At 42.5% G+C, this 20,645-nt stretch overlaps 1 protein-coding gene across 1 annotated transcript in view; it reads right to left on the bottom strand.

The window, feature by feature from the left end:
* The window catches only part of usp24 (ubiquitin specific peptidase 24), a 49,071-nt gene that overhangs the window by 2,549 nt on the left and 25,877 nt on the right, over positions 1–20,645 (bottom strand). The window contains exons 35-65 of the mRNA XM_047373878.1: positions 20,329–20,490; positions 20,170–20,240; positions 19,925–20,085; positions 19,789–19,850; positions 19,464–19,655; positions 19,268–19,382; positions 17,471–17,615; positions 17,267–17,386; positions 17,039–17,164; positions 16,858–16,956; positions 16,685–16,767; positions 16,457–16,598; positions 16,246–16,365; positions 15,896–16,110; positions 12,541–12,665; positions 12,294–12,435; positions 11,386–11,536; positions 11,181–11,276; positions 10,955–11,058; positions 8,124–8,237; positions 7,360–7,567; positions 7,165–7,254; positions 4,558–4,660; positions 4,355–4,473; positions 4,132–4,245; positions 3,991–4,056; positions 3,834–3,900; positions 3,648–3,726; positions 2,853–2,928; positions 1,527–1,613; positions 1,289–1,399 (exon numbers count right to left, since the gene is read on the bottom strand). Of these exons, the coding sequence (XP_047229834.1) occupies positions 1,289–1,399; positions 1,527–1,613; positions 2,853–2,928; positions 3,648–3,726; positions 3,834–3,900; positions 3,991–4,056; positions 4,132–4,245; positions 4,355–4,473; positions 4,558–4,660; positions 7,165–7,254; positions 7,360–7,567; positions 8,124–8,237; positions 10,955–11,058; positions 11,181–11,276; positions 11,386–11,536; positions 12,294–12,435; positions 12,541–12,665; positions 15,896–16,110; positions 16,246–16,365; positions 16,457–16,598; positions 16,685–16,767; positions 16,858–16,956; positions 17,039–17,164; positions 17,267–17,386; positions 17,471–17,615; positions 19,268–19,382; positions 19,464–19,655; positions 19,789–19,850; positions 19,925–20,085; positions 20,170–20,240; positions 20,329–20,490 (3,665 nt within the window). The remainder of the gene's footprint in view (positions 1–1,288; positions 1,400–1,526; positions 1,614–2,852; positions 2,929–3,647; positions 3,727–3,833; positions 3,901–3,990; positions 4,057–4,131; positions 4,246–4,354; positions 4,474–4,557; positions 4,661–7,164; positions 7,255–7,359; positions 7,568–8,123; positions 8,238–10,954; positions 11,059–11,180; positions 11,277–11,385; positions 11,537–12,293; positions 12,436–12,540; positions 12,666–15,895; positions 16,111–16,245; positions 16,366–16,456; positions 16,599–16,684; positions 16,768–16,857; positions 16,957–17,038; positions 17,165–17,266; positions 17,387–17,470; positions 17,616–19,267; positions 19,383–19,463; positions 19,656–19,788; positions 19,851–19,924; positions 20,086–20,169; positions 20,241–20,328; positions 20,491–20,645) is intronic.

The following is a 20,645-nucleotide window of genomic DNA, read 5'->3' as shown; positions in this document are numbered from 1 at the left end:
AACCAGGTAAAGTGCATAACAGTGTGGTAGAAGGAATCTGAGAAGTGTGGCATGAATTTACAGTCAGTGCATTTTATTCTGTTACCCCTAAATAAAAAGCAACAAGTTGCCAAATAATGGAGTTCACCTGCATATAATCAACTCTCAGTATAGATCCAGCTGTTCTGTGACGGCCTTGTTAGAGAACATCAGTGAAGAAGCAGCGTCATGAAGACCAAGGACCACAGCAGACAAGTCAGGGATAAAGTTTAAAGAAGGTTCAGATTAAAAAACAACATCCTGAGCTTTTAAAATCTCACAGTGTTCAATCCACAGCTGATCATGAAAAGAGTATGGCACCTATCTGACCGGCTGGGCAAAGAGAGCATTAAGGACAGAAGCAGGCCAAGCGTCCACAACCCACATAGGAAACAGCAAACTTGTGGTAGAAGGTGATCTGGTCAGATAAGACCAAAGCTGAACTTTCTGCCCTACAAGCAAAATGCTGCATGTTAGGAAGAACTACTGCTGCACATCACTCTGGAACACCCTCTTCACGTCATGCAGTTTAGATGATTTTCTACAGAGTTAATGGGAAGATGGATGAGGCTTAACACAGGGCAATACTCATGAAAAGACTATTTGAGGCTGCTAAACTCTGTAGAACCACCTTTGAGCCTCTGTTCGGGTCCGCAAAGTATTCACTCAGGAGGATGACTACAAATGCATGCCACAGTTTTCAGATGTTTATTAAGAAAAACAGAAAAGAAAATGAATCCAACATTTTCCTTCCGTTTCACAATTGTGCACTACACTGTGTTGCTCTATCACATTAAACCCCAATAAAATGCACTGAAGTTTTAACATTTTGTCGCATTACAACCACAAATGTCTAGGGGAATGGATACTTTTGATAAGGAATGTAAAGTGTTTATGGAGGTAAAGCATTCATAAGCTAGGAAGTGACACCGGGATTATAATTTCGATCCAACCCACTCGTTGCGTATTCTATTCATACCAGAAAAACTCTGACAATCCTGTGTAGGCAAGCTGACAAGCACAGCACGAGCCAGAAGAAGGAAACGGCTTTGAATCCACCGCTAATAACAACCGTAGGAGGTAACAAACTGCCTTCTCAAAGCCTTCCGCAGAAGCCAGTAAAGCTTTGTCAATTTTTAATCCATTGTTTCTTTTTTTTTTTTTTTCTTCCTGGCTGAGTGAGCTGAATGTGAGCTGCAGTCACAGCATGAGTCATTTCAGAGTCCCGCTGCTCTAAGCAGCCAGCGGGGTTGTTGATGGTGATGACTACCTGTCGGAGGCTGCGCTCTGCGTTTTCATTCGCCGGGCTGCCGTCGGAGCCGTTGCTGCTGCCAGACTGCTCCTTCTCATTTAACAATGCGGTGGCGTAGGCCAAGGTATCCTGCAGGTGTTAGCACACACACAAACACAGACATGAGCTTGACAAGGAGCAGGGGGAGAGAAACGAAGAGGACGGGTGACTGGGCAGCAGGGGATGCTGAGCTTTTATGTTTCATGCATGCAGATACCTGTGCAGAGATGGTGCGCTGGAAGGTTTTATTGGTGGATGTCTCATTGGAGACATTGCTCTGTGGAGTCCAGTAATGTTCAGTCATCTGCTGGCAGAAACAAAAGGATTTCATATGAAATATTAAGATGTTTATATTTTCTCAAAAACTCTGGTTCTGGGAAAAAAAAAAACAGGATGCATTTCAGTTATTAAAGTCCACCCTGAGATATAGTTCTTACTACATTACAAGCAAAATAAGAAATGAGTGAAGGTGAATTAAATTTAGGCTAGCTCAAGAAAATCATTTTGAGATAATATTAAAATAACAATTTTCAGAAAAAAGCTCAAATTAAATTTAAAGAGGTAAAAAAGAACTAAAATAAAGAACTAAAATGGTTAAAAAAGGGATCCTGATTCAACCACAGGAATCTTATCTATCCTGGCATCAGTAACGAGACTTCCTGAACAAACTCAACTAATCTCGCCTTGCTGTGATCAAATTCAATCTCCAAGGTGTGATTCTGCTCACTGTATTTTGTTCTGCAATCCCAGTAGGATGCAAGGTCCATTTCTAACACTCTGCTGAACCGTATTATAGTTCATGCATGATTTTGTTTCTTTTTTAAAGGAACCTGCGTTTTCGGCATAAAATCGCATTCACAGAATGAGAGCGTCTGCAGCAGCTCCATGTTAGATCCATGTGACCTGCTCTGCCCAGATACTGAAACAATAGTCATCATGTTTTATGACATTTATAGCAAAGCACCAACATTCTGAAGCAAAATCATATTATACTTCCTTATTATTGTTAGCCCAGCACTAAATCAAACTCCTCTTGGTGAAAACATGTTCAGCTGCAGTTTATTACCAACTGCATCTGATTGGGTCGAGTCAGATATAGCTTTAAAAATAAAGCGTGATTTTGGGTGACGTGTTTTAACATCATGCTGAGGCTGACCTGCAGAGACTCCTGTTGGAGCTAAATATCTTTCACTGACAAAAAAAAAAAAAAAAGGCAAATTGTAAAAATATGAGAAGCTGCATCTGGATCATCATTGGTGCCATCTAACTGCACCGTAAAGCTTCAAGGAGGTACGTGGTTCTGATTTTATTTACTTTAATGTTATCTCAGACACTGACTAAATGATTCAGTATCAGGGACCGAAGAAAATCCGGAGTTTTGAATCCCCACCTGCTACCGTTAATCTGCTGGAATCAGTCAGAAGTTGGAGTTGGAGCAGTTGGTTTAGGATTCTCTGAATAAAACCAAAACAAATGCTCCACCAGAACAACACAAAGGATCCTATTGTTGTATTATTCTAGAATAATTATTTAACAAGCCTGCCTTTTTCTGCAGCCACTGCACGGCCCAGCTCCAGTGACCAGACAAATCTTTGAAGTAATCTTTGGCTGGAGGACACCTGTGCAAGAAATAAAAAACAAGAGACTCAGAGAGGATTTATATAATAAAACGAGAACAAGCAAAAAAAAAAAAAAAAAAAAAGACATCCCAGGTGGGTCCGGTGTAAAATACCGGACGAATATGTGGAAAAGCACTGTTAACTACAGTGGAGGATGTGTGATGCGGTGGGTCTGTTTTTTATTGGAACTCTTTAAAATACCAAGAAATTTAAATTAAAAACTGGCAAATTCTACCAAGCAAAATGAGAAATGGCCTTAGTGACTCAGTAAAAAGCAACAATGTTTTCCTCCTCTGAATAAATGGACTCAACATAAAGTATTTTTCAGTATGAGATAATCCTGCTGTAGTAAAACGAGAAGGATGATCAGGGGAGCCGATAGATGTGGAGGATGCTGGATATTTAACGCTACAATGAGCATGGGCTGGTTATACTTATTAAGGCATTCAGAGACTTCAAAAAGGTTTGGTTTCATGACATTCCCAGTAACACTCCCATCACCCATTATTATCAAAATAATAATAAATATGTGGCATATATTACATTGGTATAACTATAATAACTCGTTTTATGACTTCAGCAGCAGAGTGAATAAATGTGGCCTTTCAATTTTCAACGAAACCTACTTGACCATGTTATAAACTAGCTTTTTAATGTTTGTGTAAACTCTGTGAAACCGCGAGAGTGGAGACCTGAGGTCTGAAACTCTGTATACTCACTTCTGAGCTAATGTGACCAGGAACTTTACACACTGGTAGCAGCGCCTGCTGTCCACATTGTTGCTCTGGTGCATCAAAGCTGTGAGACAACAGCAACATGTTAATTTTGTCAAGTTAAACCAGCTGCAGAGGTAGCTGTGGAAACAGAGCCAGAACATTACCAGCCCGACTTAAATAAAGACCTACCTAACAAGCCTCTGTCTGACTCAAAGGCGTACTTGAGTCTCTGGGACTGCAGAGGGTCTTCAACAACCTGAGATGAAGGATTCATATGAGGTTAAAGTGGATGATAACAGAGGTTCAACAGTGATGGGGTTTATAAAACAGATGAAGCAACGCTCACAAGTATCTCCTGCAGCATCTGAAAAACGTTCTTCAGCTCATGAGGAGGAGCTGTCTCCAGCTGACTCTGTGAAAGACAACAGTTCATTTCAATATCTACTGAATTAGACACAGCTGTTTCGTTTTGCTAAAGCTTGCTTACCTTGAGTAACTGCAGCACTCCCAGGGAAAAGCCCTCATTACAGTATGAGCAGTAGGTGACCATTTCTATCAGAAGAGACAGAGGTCCTGACAGCTCACGCATCGCAAACATTACCTGGAAGATAGTCACAAAGAAACAGCAGTGCATCAGTGAAAGAGCTTCTTTTCCTTTTTCTAGTTTATTATTCAAAGTTAAAGTCCAGCAAAGCTTATTTGCGTGTTACCTCGAGAAGGTAAGGCTGTCCCTCTGGAGTGAAGAGAGATGCAAGAATGTCAGGATGAAGCTGGAGGAGAGGGCCGGAGGACTGGACGCTACTGGCAGGCAACTTGGATCCTCCTGGAGCTACGAAGAGCAAACCAAATTAAACTATAGGACCGACGTGTGACTAATCAGAAATCTAGAGATTTAAACCCAGACGTGGCTCACTGAGGGTCCGCTGGGGGCTAAGGTCAGTGTGCAGCGTGATGAGTGCCAGAGTGCTGTGGAGGTGGAGGAACTCCCGAGCCTGAGCTGGACTCCACCTTCGGTTCTGGAAGAACAAGAAGAGTCAACCTAGGATGTCTACAACTTTTTTAAAACATTTACATCAGTAACTTTAAAAGAGGCAAATCTGAAAACACAGGAGAAACTAGAGCAACTGTCAAGATTACAGTTTTTAAAGACTGAATCTTCCAGCATTCTCTAAACCAGTATATAGTTACAGTATTCGGAGAGTTTTTACAGTACAGTGCAGGTATACAAGTTCATCCATGTAAGTGTTTATGCAATAAATTCCAACTTAAACGCCACATTATAGTTCATGTGTTGTTCATGCAGATGTTGAGTATATTTCCCCCAATCAAAATTATGCACACAGGCTCAAATATATACATACACCGTGACTAATATTTATTGACATGTCCCTTGGCAGATAGAAGAGCAATCCTCATGACCATGTTTTGTAGTCATCAGCAAGATCCTGGCATATTTCTGACAGGATATTTGACCAGTTTTTTAATTAGAATAGTTAGAGCTCATTTAAACTGGCTGGATTCCAGGCAAAACCCCAGAATTATCTGGTTGAGGTCAGGTCCATTCCAGAGGGTTAATATTAGCCTACTTTCTCCAATTCTAAATCAGTTTTGAGGTGTGTTTGGTCCTCGACCATGAAAGGAGCACCTTTTCCAAAATAGACACCCTGAAAGTTGCCCTCATGTATAGGCCAACGATCCTCTGGAGAAAGCATTTATGCTCAGATGAAAGAAAAATTGAGCGACAATGCCAAGAAGTATGTTTGAAAGAGACATTGTGAGGTTTTCAGTCCTAATAAATGTACTAACCCTGAAGCACGGTGGAAGCAGCACAATGCTGGAGGTCTATGTTGAAAGTAAGCTGCTGGAAGGGCTTGATCTGAATCTACCAAACATTTATTGTCTATACTAAAAGAACACTTAAAATTCTGACCAGAATAGTTTAATATCCAGCCTGCAGACAGCATGTGGTTCCTCTGCAACATTCAACCAACTTTTAATGTGGATGTATGTATATATTAGAACCATTAGATGTATTTGGATTAGGAGAAATCCTTTAAACAAATTTACCCAACTGAAAATGTATTTTGACTTTTTAAGAGGAAATGTTTCAACAGCCGTGTGACAGCGAAAAAAAGCCACTGCTTGCAGCAACTTACCTTCACATAATCACAAAGACAACAGGTAATACAAATATTTCCTTTTCCTATACTTATCCAGACCTGGAAGGTAACTGAATCTAGACAAGGCAAGGTGGGTTTATTGCTGTGGCACATTTCAGCAACAAGACAATTCAAAGTGCTTTACATGACGACGAAAACATTTTAAAAAGTCCTTTGCAGTGTCATGATAAAGGAAACTACAGACTGAAATGAACGACCACAACTTTCCTATAAAATCATAAGGCTAAATGAACCCCTGCAGGGAAGTTTAAATCTTTAACCCATTCATTGATGCACTCAGTGCTCTTTAGTCCATATTTGTTCACCATAAAATCAAACATTTCTCCTTGGGGAGGAGGTATTTCCTTAGAATCCTTCTGGTTCTTAAGGCATCTGGGTAATGGGGGAATATTCCCTTAAAACTGGTCCACGTCTGGACCAAGAGTCAGAGCCTTCTTTGCGCTCTGTAACCTTTTATCATTTTAAACCTTTTGTAATTCTTGATTTTTGCTTTTTAGGCCTTTGGTTATATTTTTGGTTTATATTTTTCTTAACATATCAAACGTTTCTCCCTGAGGAAGAGGCAACTCCTTGGAACCGTTTTAACCCGTTGGGCGTCTTGATAATGGGGGAGTATTCCTTTTTAAAACTGGTCCACATCTGGACCAAGAGTCAAAGACTTCCTGGGGTTCTGTAGCTTCCTAACTTCTTCTAGGAGAGTCCAGCTCAGCCACAATCTGTCAGGGAGGTTCTTTTACAGTGAACTGCTTCTCACTGTGGACAACGAGGTCTTTTATGCTGTCTGTTTCAAGGTGGAAAATCCTGATTAACCTTTATTTATTATTATTTAGTTGACAGTTTACGAATGCAGCTCTGGATTCAGCATTTTTCTGAACGTTTGTTTCAGGTCAGCGGATAGCTGCTTCTCCATGTTTGCTTCTGGTTCTGGGGATGTAGAGTAGACTTGAACCAGAAGACCTGAATGGTCTGGAAGGTTCATACAACAGCAATAAATCCTTAATGTATTTTGGTGCTAAGCCATTCAGTGACTTTTAAACTAACAGAAGTATTTTAAAGTCTATTCTCTGAAATACAGGGAGCCAGTGTAAGGACTTTAAAACTAGGGTGATGTGCTCCACTTTCTTAGTTTTAAGTGAGGATGCGGACAGCAGCGTTCTGGATCAACTGCAGCTGTCTGATAGATCTTTTAGACAGACCAGTGAAGACACTGTAATCACAGTAATCAATTCGACTAAAGATAAAGGCATAAATGAGTTTTTTTTGCAAAGCAACCCCATTATATTTAATAATTAAAGCAGAGAATTAAACCCCTTCCCAGGCCATATATGATGTGGTAATACCTGGTTGTTTTGCCTGTTGGATCCCAACAGGAAGATGAGCATCCGACGGTAGGCTGCGTGCTTCAACAACAGCTGGCAGGAACCGCAACCCTGAGCACGCAGGAACCAGATAAACATAACTTATTTTCAAGTTCTCTGTGTAGACATTCTTTATCCTATGTATAGTCTAAGGGTTCACACTGCGATGAGATTTACCCTCTGAGTAAAGTTACTGAAGAGGTTGAAGTACTGGGCACAGTTTTTCACATTTTCGGGAACGTCTTTGTCCAGCAGTGACAGCAAGGCATCGGTCAGACTGTCCAGTCCCGGGTCTCCGAAGTGCAGCGCGCTCTCCAGAGTTTTCTCTAGGATGGACGCCACCACGGTCCTCACCTCCCGTACGCTGCATTCCAACAGACAAACCCTGCAGCACAAATATCAACATCTTACATGTGAAAGAACTTCTAAAAGAGACCTATAAATCTGTTTTTCTCCTATTTTTTTCTGTTTTACTGCTTTTGGCCTTGAAGACACATTCCAGGGCGTTCCCAGTGCTTAAACATCCAATGCTCAACAGCCAATCCCATGTGTGAATAAAACAATCACCCCATGACTACATGGCAGAATAGTCTAAGCCAAAAGCATTTCTCTACAAACCCCCATGCTTCAGGAAACTACCCTCCGGCTCCGAATGTTTACATTCCAGAGACTGGCCTCCTGTTAAAGCCAATCAGCATTCAGAATGATAAAAACAAGCAACAATTGGTGTTTTTAATACTCCAGTGCTCCAGGAACTCTCCAAATGCAGATGCAGTGCTGGAGCAATCAAACCATATTACAAAGCAAGGAGGATATCAGCGAGCATGCAGACATAATTAAACATGCTGGTATGTTTTCTAAAGCTGCAGGAGGTGGAGCAGCATTACTGAGGTGAGACTAGTGGATCTAAACAACACATCATCAGGAGAGCCAGTAATAACCTGATGATCTCTCGTCCCTCTGGTCCAACCAGGAACTGCACCATCCACTGACAAGCCTCGCTGCTCTTAGACAGCAGCACCTCCACAGCCGCCATCCATTCCTCTGTGTCCACCCTGCAGAAGACACGCACAAAATGTGAATACGCTGCTCCTTATGAAGGACGCTGAATCGTCACACACACACAGTGCTGGCCCGCCTGGTAAAGACATTGTAAGCAAGAAATCAAAAGAGCCCTTTTTGCCGTCAGTCTAGCTAAATAAAACTTTTTTTTGATAAATACGTACGATAGGAAATTTGTCAAACACATTTTATGTCTACTTTTGGCTTTTAAAATAAAGAAAAACACAAAACTGTAGCAAAAACAGGATGGATACATTTTTTATATGGAATATGTCTGGTGCGTCGGGGCGATTGGTTCACCTCGATTGATCGGAAAGATGCCTATTTCCATATTTCTGTGTACCCACCGCACACGAAAAATCTGAGATTCGCTTTTCAAGGTGTCTTGTTACGAATACACAGTGCTACCATTCGGCCTCTCCCTGAGTCCGAGAGTGTTTGTGCACTGTACCGAAGCAGCTATAGCCCCACTGAGAAAGCAGGGTATCCGCTTGGCCACATATTTGGACGATTGGCTCCTTCCGGCTCGATCGCAGAGAGAAGCTGTGACACACACGCAGATACTCGACCGACACCTACTTGGTTTTGTGTTGAATTACGGGAAGAGTGTGTTAGTCCCGGCACAGGACATCATCTTTCTGGGGTTAGCGCTGGATTCAGTTTCGTTCACTGCTCGTCTGTCAGCAGACAGGGTGCACACGCTGGAATCCTGCCTCGCTTCGTTGCGCCTGCTCAGATCAATTCCTTTCAGATTGGGCCTTCGGCTGCTGGAATTGATGGCTTCCGTCGTCTTAGTCGTCTGCCTCGGCTGTCTCCACGAGAGGATTTCAGCGCTGGGTAGCCACGCGCAAGCTTCACCCTGTGCGTCATGGCGCACGGAGGGTGACGGTCACAACAGAATGTGTCAGAGCGCTGTGCCCCAGGCATCGTCCGGGCTTTCTGAAACAGGGTGTGCTGCTAGGTCCTGTTGTAGTACGGAAGGAGCTCTTAGCAGTGTTTCTCACGCTAAAGCGATTCCTCCCATTCCTCAGCGGTCATCACGTCCTTGTAAGGACTGACAACACCACTACAGTGGCTTATGTCAACTGTCAGGGAGGACTGCGATCCCTTCGGTTGCACACTCTGGCTCACAAGCTGATCTTATGGAGCGGCAGGCATCTCCTGTCACTCAGAGCTACCCATGTACCCAGAGCTCTGAACCGTGGAGCAGACATGCTGTCCAGGGGCGCTCTATTGGACCCTACATCCTACCATAGTGAAACAGCTGTGGTTTTGTTTCGGGCGGGCAACGGTGGACCTGTTCGCCTCCAACGAGAACACTCAGTGTCCACTGTTCTTCTCGATGCGAGATCGGATGCGCCACTCGGAGTGGACGCACTTGCACATGCTTGGCCCCACGTTCTTCTTTATGCTTTTCCCCCCCGGCTCTGATTGCACCTACTCTAGCCAGAGTGAGGGAGCACCACCACACGCTGATCCTGATAGCTCCACACTGGCCAGCGATGCACTGGTTGGCAGAGATATATCAGCTCCTGAGAGGACAGCCTTGGCAACTCCCGCTGCGAGAGGACATGTTGTCTCAGGTAGGGGGGACAGTGTTTCACCCACACCCAGAGCACCTAAAGCTATGGGCCTGGCCCGTGAGTGGTATAATCTGAGCACAGCAGGGCTCCCTCAGAACGTTATAAACACCATTCAGAGTGCTAGGGCTTCCTCCACTAGGTCTTTATATGATTGTAAGTGGAGAATTTTTGAAGAGTGGTGTTCTGACAGAGGTGTCCTCTCTTTTCAAAGTCCTGTCGGGGTGATTTTGTCATTTCTGCAGGAGCTGGTTGACAAGAGAAAGGCGTTCTCTACAATTAAGGTTTACCTAGCTGCCTTCTTGGACAGGACTAGCAACTTCCAGAGAAGGGATCAGCTCTTTGTGTCCAGGGCAAAACCTTTTAGGGGCAAGCCCATCACAAAGCAGTGTCTCTCTCACTGGATTGTTGGAGCAATTGCTTTATCCTATACAAGCCTTGGGGCTTCAGCCCCCAGTGGGCCTGCGTTCTCATTCCACCCGTGGCATGGCTGCTTGCTGGGCCCTCTTCAAGGGGGTGTCTATCCAGGACATAGCGGCGAGCTGGTCTTCTTCGCTCGCTTTGCTCGATTTTATAAGTTGGACGTGTCAGTTCCAAGTGTCGCCTCAGCTGTTTTAAACCCTGGGTCCTGACTGGAATAGGATAGTATCAGCCAAGCGCTGGAGGTCACTAGAGATAAGCTGTCTGGCAATACGGGAGTTTCCATATCCCATAGTGAGACATCGAAACGAATGCTATGAAAGAGAACTTTAGGTTACTTGCGTAACCCCAGTTCTCAGAGTAGCATGAGTGAGATGTCTCACCAGACAACCCTTCTTGCTGGGTTGAAGCGAGAAGAAGTACTCATTTTGAATGACGCTGCTGTTGCGATCACCAGCCAATCAGGACTGACGTAATGAGATAAATGCTTCTGAGGAATACGGCAAGGGGCGTATCCCATAGTGAGAGATCTCACTCATGCTACTCTGAGAACCGGGGTTACGCAAGTAACCTAAAGTTTTAGATCATTACACTGATAAAAGGTCCATTTATTTAAAATTATAAGGAAAACAAGAATTGTGGGAAAAAAAACTCTAAAACGTGTGTGTGTGTGTGTGTGTAACCCCACGTGACGTTGACTGTGCGTTTACCTGAGTTTCTTTTTGGTGTGCAAGTAGGTATGGAAGAGAAAGTGAACAGCCAGCTGGAGACTTTCTTTGGCCATGGGCTGGTAGTTTTGGTGCTTCAGTTTTGTCTGTGGAAAGTGTTTTGATTATTAAATAGCAAATTCCTTCAATTCATAATTTATGTTAGCAATGTTTTACTGTTGCAGTAGTTTGCTATTCCATGAAATAAGGAACCTCATCAGACACATACTGCATTGACCGAAGCCAGGGAGAGGATGAAGCTGAAGTAGTCACTGTTGTAGACGTCCCTGTTTCTCATGAATCTCAGATTCTCGTCTCTAACCATCTGCAAAACACACAAAGAGCCGATCTTACCATAAAAGCCTTAAACTATTCTCTTTATATGACTAACATAGCAGGCCTTGTGTTATACAGGAGGCTCTGAGACGCGTTACCTGGAAGATGCTGGCGGGCATCTTCTCTACAAAGAGGCCCTTCTTCTCGCCCTTGCGAACCAGGCGTGTCAGGAGGGTGAGGCGGTCATTGTTGGCTCTAGGGGGCCGAGGAGAGGACTGAGGGGAGACATCAGGGGAGGATGGGGCAGACCTGGCAAAATTGCAGTGATGACAAAGCTATTTGTGTCTAACCTTATGGCCTTTGAAACAATTATCTCATAACAAAAGAATACATTATTTTATGTTTTAATGCCAGGGACATTAATACAAAGGTATTAACTACCCTCGAACTTTAGAATTTAAGCAAAAGTTTGCATATTTTGTCACGTTACAAACTGAAAAGTCTGGTGTGAATTACTGAAGATACCCCTTAATGAAATCCAGTGCCACCAGTTACCCTCATTGTCATCTCGTTTGTAGTCTACCTGTGTGTACTTTAATCTCAATGTGAAACATGGTGTTGGCAGCATCATGATGTGGGGATACCTTTTTGATGGTTGTAATTATAAAATGTGGTGCTCCCCCTTTCAATCAGAGTTAAAATCTTTGGTAAAGAAACGAAAACCTGCATAATTTCCCCTCCAGTTCACACTTGGGCACAATGTTGTGTTGATCGCAATAAAAAAAAAAAAAGGGAATTTGCACTTGACAGATAAAGACAATATGACACAATCTTAGGCTCAAGGGGTATAAATGCTCATACACTGGACATAATAATAATGGTAATACATAGCCCAACTAGACAGGAGCAGCTACTATCCTCATGCTTTGGCCTGAGAAAAATGAGAAAAAAAGCGAGTCATCTTTTCCTCACAGCTCCATTATTTTGCCTCCTGCTGTACAGTGGTGCAGATGGCTAGCGCTACAATCATAACAATGTAAAAAGGAAAGAAGAAAAGTTGACTCACAGTGAAAGATCCTCAGCCTCTTGCCTCATGATGCTGACTCTACTTTTCTTCGGCAGGGCAGGTGAATTCTGGTCGCTGATCTTCTGGTAAAACAACATGTAGGCATTCCAGTACCTCCTCCGCACATCAGGGTATGGGTTGGCTGAAAACACAGACACACAAATCAGGTCTCCTCCAGCATTTATCTCAAGAAAAATTCCTCTAAAAAAAAAAAAAAAACTAATAAAAAGAATCACTGCAAACTTACACTGGTCATAAACTTTGGGGCGATACTCTCCACCAAAACACTCGTACTCCAGGGTCTCGTCATTCATATCGAACTCCTCCACTACATTGTCATTGAATTTGTACCAGCGGCCACGGGCGTTTCCGCTGTAAGCAAAATAAAGAAGAAAGACAAAAGGCATGAAAAACAAACAAAAAAGAGCAACAATACAAGCGGAGTTAACTTAAGTAAAAACGAACTCTAGCACACATAAAATATGGTAGCTCTAATAGCATACCTACAGTTCATAACCGCTCCAGATGTAATCATCTAACCAGGAATATTACACATCCAACCCCAATCATCCTCCCAAGCATCCTGCCATCATCTGCTGGGGAAGCAGCATCAGAGCCAGGGACTTAAAATAGCTCAACAAGCTGATAAAGAAGGCTGGCTCTGTTCTGGGGACTCCTCTGGAACCTCTGGAGATCATTGTGGAAAGACAGATTCTTCATAAAATGAAGAACATTATGGAGAACCCTGAGCATCCTCTTCATGAGACTGTCCTACAACAACAGAGTGTCTTCAGTCAGAGGCTTCTTCAGATCTGCTGTAAGACGGAGCGCTACAGGAGATCCTTCCTGACCACAGCCATCAGCATCTACAACGACTCTTTAAAGAAACGTGGATAATATGAGCTATAACAACATTTAATTTCCCTTTGGGATTAATAAAGTATTTTTGAATTTGAATTGAAGATCAATGTGTGCAATGCTGCAACCGTAAAGGACTGTATGGGTGCAATTTTAGGTTTTAGAGCTGGAAGACTTGGACAAATAAAATGATCGCAATATTAATTTGTCTGCCCTGAAGGATTTTAATATTTATCACCATAAAGTTTCAAATTAACAGGTGACAGCATCTGTTTGAACACAAACTGAAAGAACAAATCAGGATAAACATTATTAGTAACACGTTATTTTAAAACTTACCAACAACTTCACAAAATTCCCTTAATAATGGATTACAAGTGAATAAGTATAAAAACACTTCTTCAATTAACAATATATTAATGCACTAAAGCCATTAAAAGACTGTATGAGAGTGAAGATATGCTTCAGTACAAGCATATAATAAGTTCTCAGGTTGCCATCTCTTCCCATCATATAACAAATAATGGTCAGATATGGAAATGAATAGCCTAGTTACCATTAATATAGTCATTTTCTGTTGCTGGATAAAATATCCAAACTGTTCTATTGTCCGGCACTAGGAAGGATATTATATCTCAAGCACCAGGCATGCACCGTCTGCATGCCAACAATACATAGCCTATATTTAGGCTGTTGCCAACACTTGATCGTGGCTGAGATGCTGAAGCTCACAATGATCGGTGGGGACATTATGATGAAGGAAAACAACAGTATTGCATTTACAGGATTTCATGTTATTGTGCAGCCTTGCTGTTCAACATAAATACATTTTTACCAAGAAACCTGTTGTAATTTCTGTTCAAATGAAATGTTTTTTGTTTTTTTTATTCTCTTGATTTTAGTTTTCTTTCCATTATACAAGTCCTTCTCAAAATATTAGCATATTGTGATAAAGTTAATTATTTTCCATAATGTCATGATGAAAATTTTACATTCATATATTTTAGATTTATTGCACACCAACTGAAATATTTCAGGTCTTTTATTGTCTTAATACGGATGATTTTGGCATACAGCTCATGAAAACCCAAAATTCCTATCTCACAAAATTAGCATATTTCATCCGACCAATAAAAGAAAAGTGTTTTTAATACAAAAAACGTCAACCTTCAAATAATCATGTACAGTTATGCACTCAATACTTGGTCGGGAATCCTTTTGGCAGAAATGACTGCTTCAATGCGGCGTGGCATGGAGGCAATCAGCCTGTGGCACTGCTGAGGTCTTATGGAGGCCCAGGATGCTTCGATAGCGGCCTTTAGCTCATCCAGAGTGTTGGGTCTTGAGTCTCTCAACGTTATCTTCACAATATCCCACAGATTCTCTATGGGGTTCAGGTCAGGAGAGTTGGCAGGCCAATTGAGCACAGTGATACCATGGTCAGTAAACCATTTACCAGTGGTTTTGGCACTATGAGCAGGTGCCAGGTCGTGCTGAAAAATGAAATCTTCATCTCCATAAAGCTTTTCAGCAGATGGAAGCATGACGTGCTCCAAAATCTCCTGATAGCTAGCTGCATTGACCCTGCCCTTGATAAAACACAGTGGACCAACACCAGCAGCTGACACGGCACCCCAGACCATCACTGACTGTGGGTACTTGACACTGGACTTCTGGCATTTTGGCATTTCCTTCTCCCCAGTCTTCCTCCAGACTCTGGCATCCTTGATTTCCGAATGACATGCAGAATTTGCTTTCATCCGAAAAAAGTACTTTGGACCACTGAGCAACAGTCCAGTGCTGCTTCTCTGTAGCCCAGGTCAGGTGCTTCTGCCGCTGTTTCTGGTTCAAAAGTGGCTTGACCTGGGGAATGCTGACACCTGTAGCCCATTTCCTGCACACGCCTGTGCACGGTGGCTCTGGATGTTTCTACTCCAGACTCAGTCCACTGCTTCCGCGGTCCCCCAAGGTCTGGAATCGGCCCTTCTCCACAATCTTCCTCAGGGTCCGGTCACCTCTTCTCGTTGTGCAGCGTTTTCTGCCACACTTTTTCCTTCCCACAGACTTCCCACTGAGGTGCCTTGATACAGCACTCTGGGAACAGCCTATTCGTTCAGAAATTTATTTCTGTGTCTTACCCTCTTGCTTCAGGGTGTCAATAGTGTCCTTCTGGACAGCAGTCAGGTCGGCAGTCTTACCCATGATTGGGGTTTTGAGTGATGAACCAGGCTGGGAGTTTTAAAGGCCTCAGGAATCTTTTGCAGGTGTTTAGAGTTAACTTGTTGATTCAGATGATTAGGTTCATAGCTCGTTTAGAGACCCTTTTAATGATATGCTAATTTTGTGAGATAGGAATTTAGGGTTTTCATGAGCTGTATGCCAAAATCATCCGTATTAAGACAATAAAAGACCTGAAATATTTCAGTTAGTGTGCAATGAATCTAAAATATATGAATGTTAAATTTTCATCATGACATTATGGAAAATAATGAACTTTATCACAATATGCTAATATTTTGAGAAGGACTTGTAAAGGTTAACAAAAACTCGACTTTAATAAGATCTGCGTGTAAATCGTTGGCCATCTGTGGTCTCATTATAATCCACTACTCCAATGAGCATTCCTATCCTCCAGAGCCAAACATCTGGAGAGGTTTACAACCTAAACCAGCCCACACGAACGCTGACGGTGCGAGGAGGACTTTCTAAACTCTGTCAGGATAACTAGAGATCCAGGGTCTTACCGTCTGTCTTTAATGAAGGAATAGTAGTGTCCTGCATGCGCTTGACCACTGTGGACTACAACTCCCACAAGTTCATAGTTCTCTGAAATTGTAACTTTCTTCCTGGGGGATCCTCCTAAGGTGCCATCGCCTCTTCCCTCGCCTCCCTCCCCGCTGCAGTCCTGCCGGGCCATTCCAGAAACAGTGTAGGGCTCCATGTTCAGCACCCAGGGAAACTGTAAGTCACAGACAACCGGGCCACAGAGCAAATACTTTAGGTTGAAGATGTCCTGTGCTAAAACCAACGGCAGAAAGGTTTTATATTGTCACATGAGACACGGTTTTTAAAGAGCTAAAAAATGTTTTCTTACCCTGATCTGCTCATCGTACTTTATGGATCGCCCGCTTTCCCAGTCAAAGCCAAACCGCATGAGGTGGATACAGAGAACGCTTGGTAGAGATTTGATACACGTCCTCTTCACGGTGGTTCTCTGTGCAGACAGGAAACACACAGCTTTTAGGATGAATCACTTTATAGACATGCTGTGGAGTGAATGAATTTAATGGAATTTAAATACAGACCTTCTCCTTGCACTTTTCACAGTAATAAGCATTGCTGCCCTCAAGCACCTCCCCTCTGACAAACTGGTCTAATGAGATCTCCAAACTCTGGCAAGAAGTCACTCCGAGGTTCAAGGCCATGAAGGTTTCTTCACGCTCATATCTGTGGAAGAAAACATGTATGCCGGCAATCTTTTCAAGCTCTAACAAAAAGGATGAGATCTTGTAGAGTAAGAAACTGTGCCTCACCTGTGTGGACAATCTTTACATATCTTCTGGTCGGAATAAATTCCCTGAAATGTGTTTTTGAAGATTTGTTCCCGACCCATTTTCTGATTGGAAGACATTTTGAGAATACAGTTAAATACTTCCTGGCTTGTGGTGGTTTTCTGTTAAAGTTTCTGATGCTGTGCAATCAATACCTTGAGATGTTCATCGAGCTGGTCCACCAGGCTGGTGAAAAACTCGTAGGCATCCTGCTGCTCTCTGACGTAAAGCTCTTTGTTCCACATCTTGAAGATCTGCAACAGATTCAGATTTCAGTAAATATTTACTAAAAACAGCCAAGCCTCCTCACCTCAATTTCGAGCTGAAGTCTGTTACCTTCCAGAAGTTCTCTGGCACGTAGTACTGCAGCTTGCTCTCCATCAGGTGGCCAAACAAAGACTGGACCTGGTAGAAGACGCTTTCCTCAGGCTGGTCTGTGTCATCCTCGATGGAAAGGAAGGCCTAAAATAAAACATAAACATGAGTCACTAAAACGAGGTCTGCACTCAGTAAGTCCACTGAGCTGAATGAAGTTTACGTAGCTGTGATAGAAGGTCAGTGTACCTCAGGCAGGCCAGGCTGCATGTAGAGCTGCTGGAACACAGCGTTCATGTAACAAGTGGCTCCGCCATTTTTCAGCCCAACAAACCCTGAGACCGACCGGCTCTCCACGGGGGGTAAATACTGATGAGGGATGCAAATTACAATATGAATACACAGAAAAAAAAAATACACAGTGACTGAATATTTTTCAAGCTACCATCTTACATCAAACTCCTTGCAGAGTGACGGATCGGACTGGTGGTGCATGGACAGGAGCTCCTTGGTGATGAGGCGCAGGTTTGAGAGCGAGCTGTCTGCCAGCATCACCAGGACCTCGTAGGCCGCCAGTCGGCTGCTGGCGGTGCTGCACCTGATCAGAAACATGTCGTTAGTTTCGCTGCTAATTCTAAGCGTAACGTACGGGGGCCTTAGGGCTGCCGCGACCGCTCATCATACCTGCTAACGTTGTCAATAATAACTTTTAATCATCAATTAGTTGACACATAATTTGCATGTACTTATAGGACTTAATTTCCTGAAACTTCTAACATAAGTGAAAGTTGGATGTGCAGAGAAGCCCTTGGCTGCAATATGCGGATGATGAGCAAGTTTTGGTTCATTTTCAAAATAGATTTTTATGCCATTTTTGTCATAATAACATTCTTTATTTTATCAACAAAAACACAAAATGCTCTGCTGCCAACTAGTGGTTAGATATGAAATTTCATAGTAAAGTGAAAAAAACAAAACAGATTTCAACCCAGAGGCCCAGGCTGAGAACTAAGCCAAAGGTATAATCTCTGTAATGCCTAAACTAAAGTATGCTGTTAATGGGGACCCATCTGGGCTGAGGGTCCTACGGGTGAAGGGTATGTGTTAGTTGTGGTTTAAACCACTTGACCATTTAAATATTGTTGTGTGACTGTAAAAATCCAACCAGGATCTAAAATTGAAAATTAGCAATAGCTATAAACTCTGTTTTCACATCAGTCGTATTCTTTCATTGGCACTATGTCCAACTGTATTGTCTCTATTAAAATAAGATGATTTTATATTGTTTTAAAATTTGAAGAAGTGATGACAAGTAAGATGGGCGTATTCAACATTGATCCAAACCAATAATCTTTGTAAAGATCCCATGCTGTTAGCTTTAACACAGGGAAAAATACTGACAATTAAAATTTAAAAGATGGCTAAAAGGGGCCAGTTTGCTGTTTTTTCCAAGGGCTGTCAAATCTAATAGAGACCAACAGGTGCTGCAGATTCTTTGATAGGGTTAGTAGTTTAAAATCCTCTAACAAAATCACAAATTACAAGAATGACCCTAATCATACCTCAAAGCAATATGTCACCAATGTTTGTGATTTTTATTTACATGCATCAAACTACCAGCTGTTGGCTGATGTGTTTATGGGCTGGAAATGGTGGGAGATCTTCATTTTGACACATTTAATAAATGGGGAAACATTTTTTAGATTTTTCAATATCTGACCTGCCAGTCACGGATCAGAGCCGAGAGGAAATAACTCAAATCTTTGTCTGCTTCATCAATCAAAGCCTGACCAACAATTTATAGGCTGTTAAATGAAAAGGTCAGACTCCTTTATCATTTAAAAAAATGTAATAGAAAAAGATTAGTTTTCCTTTTGAGTTGCTCTCATGACTGAAATAAGTTTTTGTTTGTTTTCTGTTTAATTCCATTATTTTTTACCCTCAGAGCATCCTGAATATTCAGGCTTTTTAATAAACAATAAGAGCTTCATTTTATTCATTTTTTGCAATACTAAGGGTGGCACTGTATGCATATACTGTATGCCATGCTTTATAGTACAGGTTATTGTTTACATTTTTGAGGTTAAGAATAGTTTGTTGAAAAAAAAAAATACTTTTGATTTGTGATGGAAAATTATTACATTCATTGTAATATTAGTCAAAAGATTAATCAGAAATATAAATAAATAAAAGCAGGTCACATACACATCTTAGTCAAACAGGAGGAGGAAATCTAAATGATATCCATACTTGGGGTGGAAGTCGTGACTCGGGGCCGGAGACGGAGTAGCGTTGGAGCTGTTGATGATGATGCGGGAAGCTCGAAACAGGAAGTCATCAAGCAACTGCTGGATCAGAGAAGGACCTGGGGGAAGCGTTTCACAATGTCATGCTATAATGTTCTGCGCTGTAGAAAAGCATGTGTGGAGTACATGAGTGAACTAACCAAGGTGTTCTTTCTCGTTTCCACAGAGAGATAGCAAGGTCTTTATGAGTCTGAGGTGTCCTGCCAGCAGGATGTTGTCTGCCTCGCTGGTCTCCATCTCTGAGCTCCAGCTGGGCTCAAAGTTGTCGAGCCAAGAAATTTCATCCTCCAGCATGTTGGCTGCACTCACTTTTAACACCTCCATCTCTGATGCTGAGGCAGATCACAATCCGAAAAGAGGAGAAAACAATCAGACACTTTTATAAGCAGAGGGGGAAGCTCTAAATCCGAAATTCTTTCATCTGGTAAAATGTTTCACATGACTGGTCTGATGAAAGTTCCTTACTGGTTAGGTCATCCAGAAGCTGGCACCTTAGGTCAAAATATTCCGTGCACTGGGACAGTAACCTGGCAGTAGGAGTCAACATGAGACATCTAGAGCGCTTTTGATATTCTGTCATTTGTGCTTGTTGTTTTGGTACCTCTGGTTGACGCCTCTCATGACAGATGTGGGACTCCATAATGGCAGCTGAGCGGTGAGAACAACTGAAAGCAGGAACAGGTTGGGTTTCTGGACTTCGGGAAAGGCTGAAGTGTCCGACTGACTCAGAGTGTATAGTTGATCACAGGCCACACGGCGGATCTAAAGGAGGCAGAAACAGAACTTTCATCTTTGCGATGGCTCAAAAACATTGTTTCTGTGAAGTCTCTCCAGAGTGTGCTTTACCTCTGCACTGGGAGATCCCAGCAGAATATCAATAATGAAATCACTGACAGAAGGAAGGTTGTAAAAAGAAGCTGTAGAGAGAAAGAGCACAGCGTGTAAAGTCTCTGGGACTGAAGCTGCCAATGCCTGCAGGAACAGAAATGTACTGAAACTCCTTACACATCTGCTGGCAGCGTAGCTGCAGACAGGTAACCAAGAGCGACAAAGCCTCGCGGGCGATGATGGCGTCCTTGATGGAGACACTCTGCTGTCGGACACATATCCCTGCATGCAACGCTGTCGGGGTGGTCTCTCCTTCGCTGCTGGAGCTGCAGTTACTCCCTACAGGACATTTGTGTGACTTTGGTTTCTTTAGGTTTTAGGCATAATTAACAGCAGCATGAGCAAGGTTTCACATAGGATACAGTCTGATTATCAGACTTAATGAGACATTAAAACTAATTATTGTATTAGATTCTGTTTGATAGTGAGAACCA

The sequence above is a fragment of the Girardinichthys multiradiatus genome, chromosome 9 (genome assembly GCF_021462225.1).
Source record: "Girardinichthys multiradiatus isolate DD_20200921_A chromosome 9, DD_fGirMul_XY1, whole genome shotgun sequence".
NCBI classification, from domain to species: Eukaryota; Metazoa; Chordata; class Actinopteri; order Cyprinodontiformes; family Goodeidae; genus Girardinichthys; species Girardinichthys multiradiatus.
Note: the sequence above shows the minus strand (reverse complement) of the source record. Positions and strands in the feature narration are given on the sequence as shown.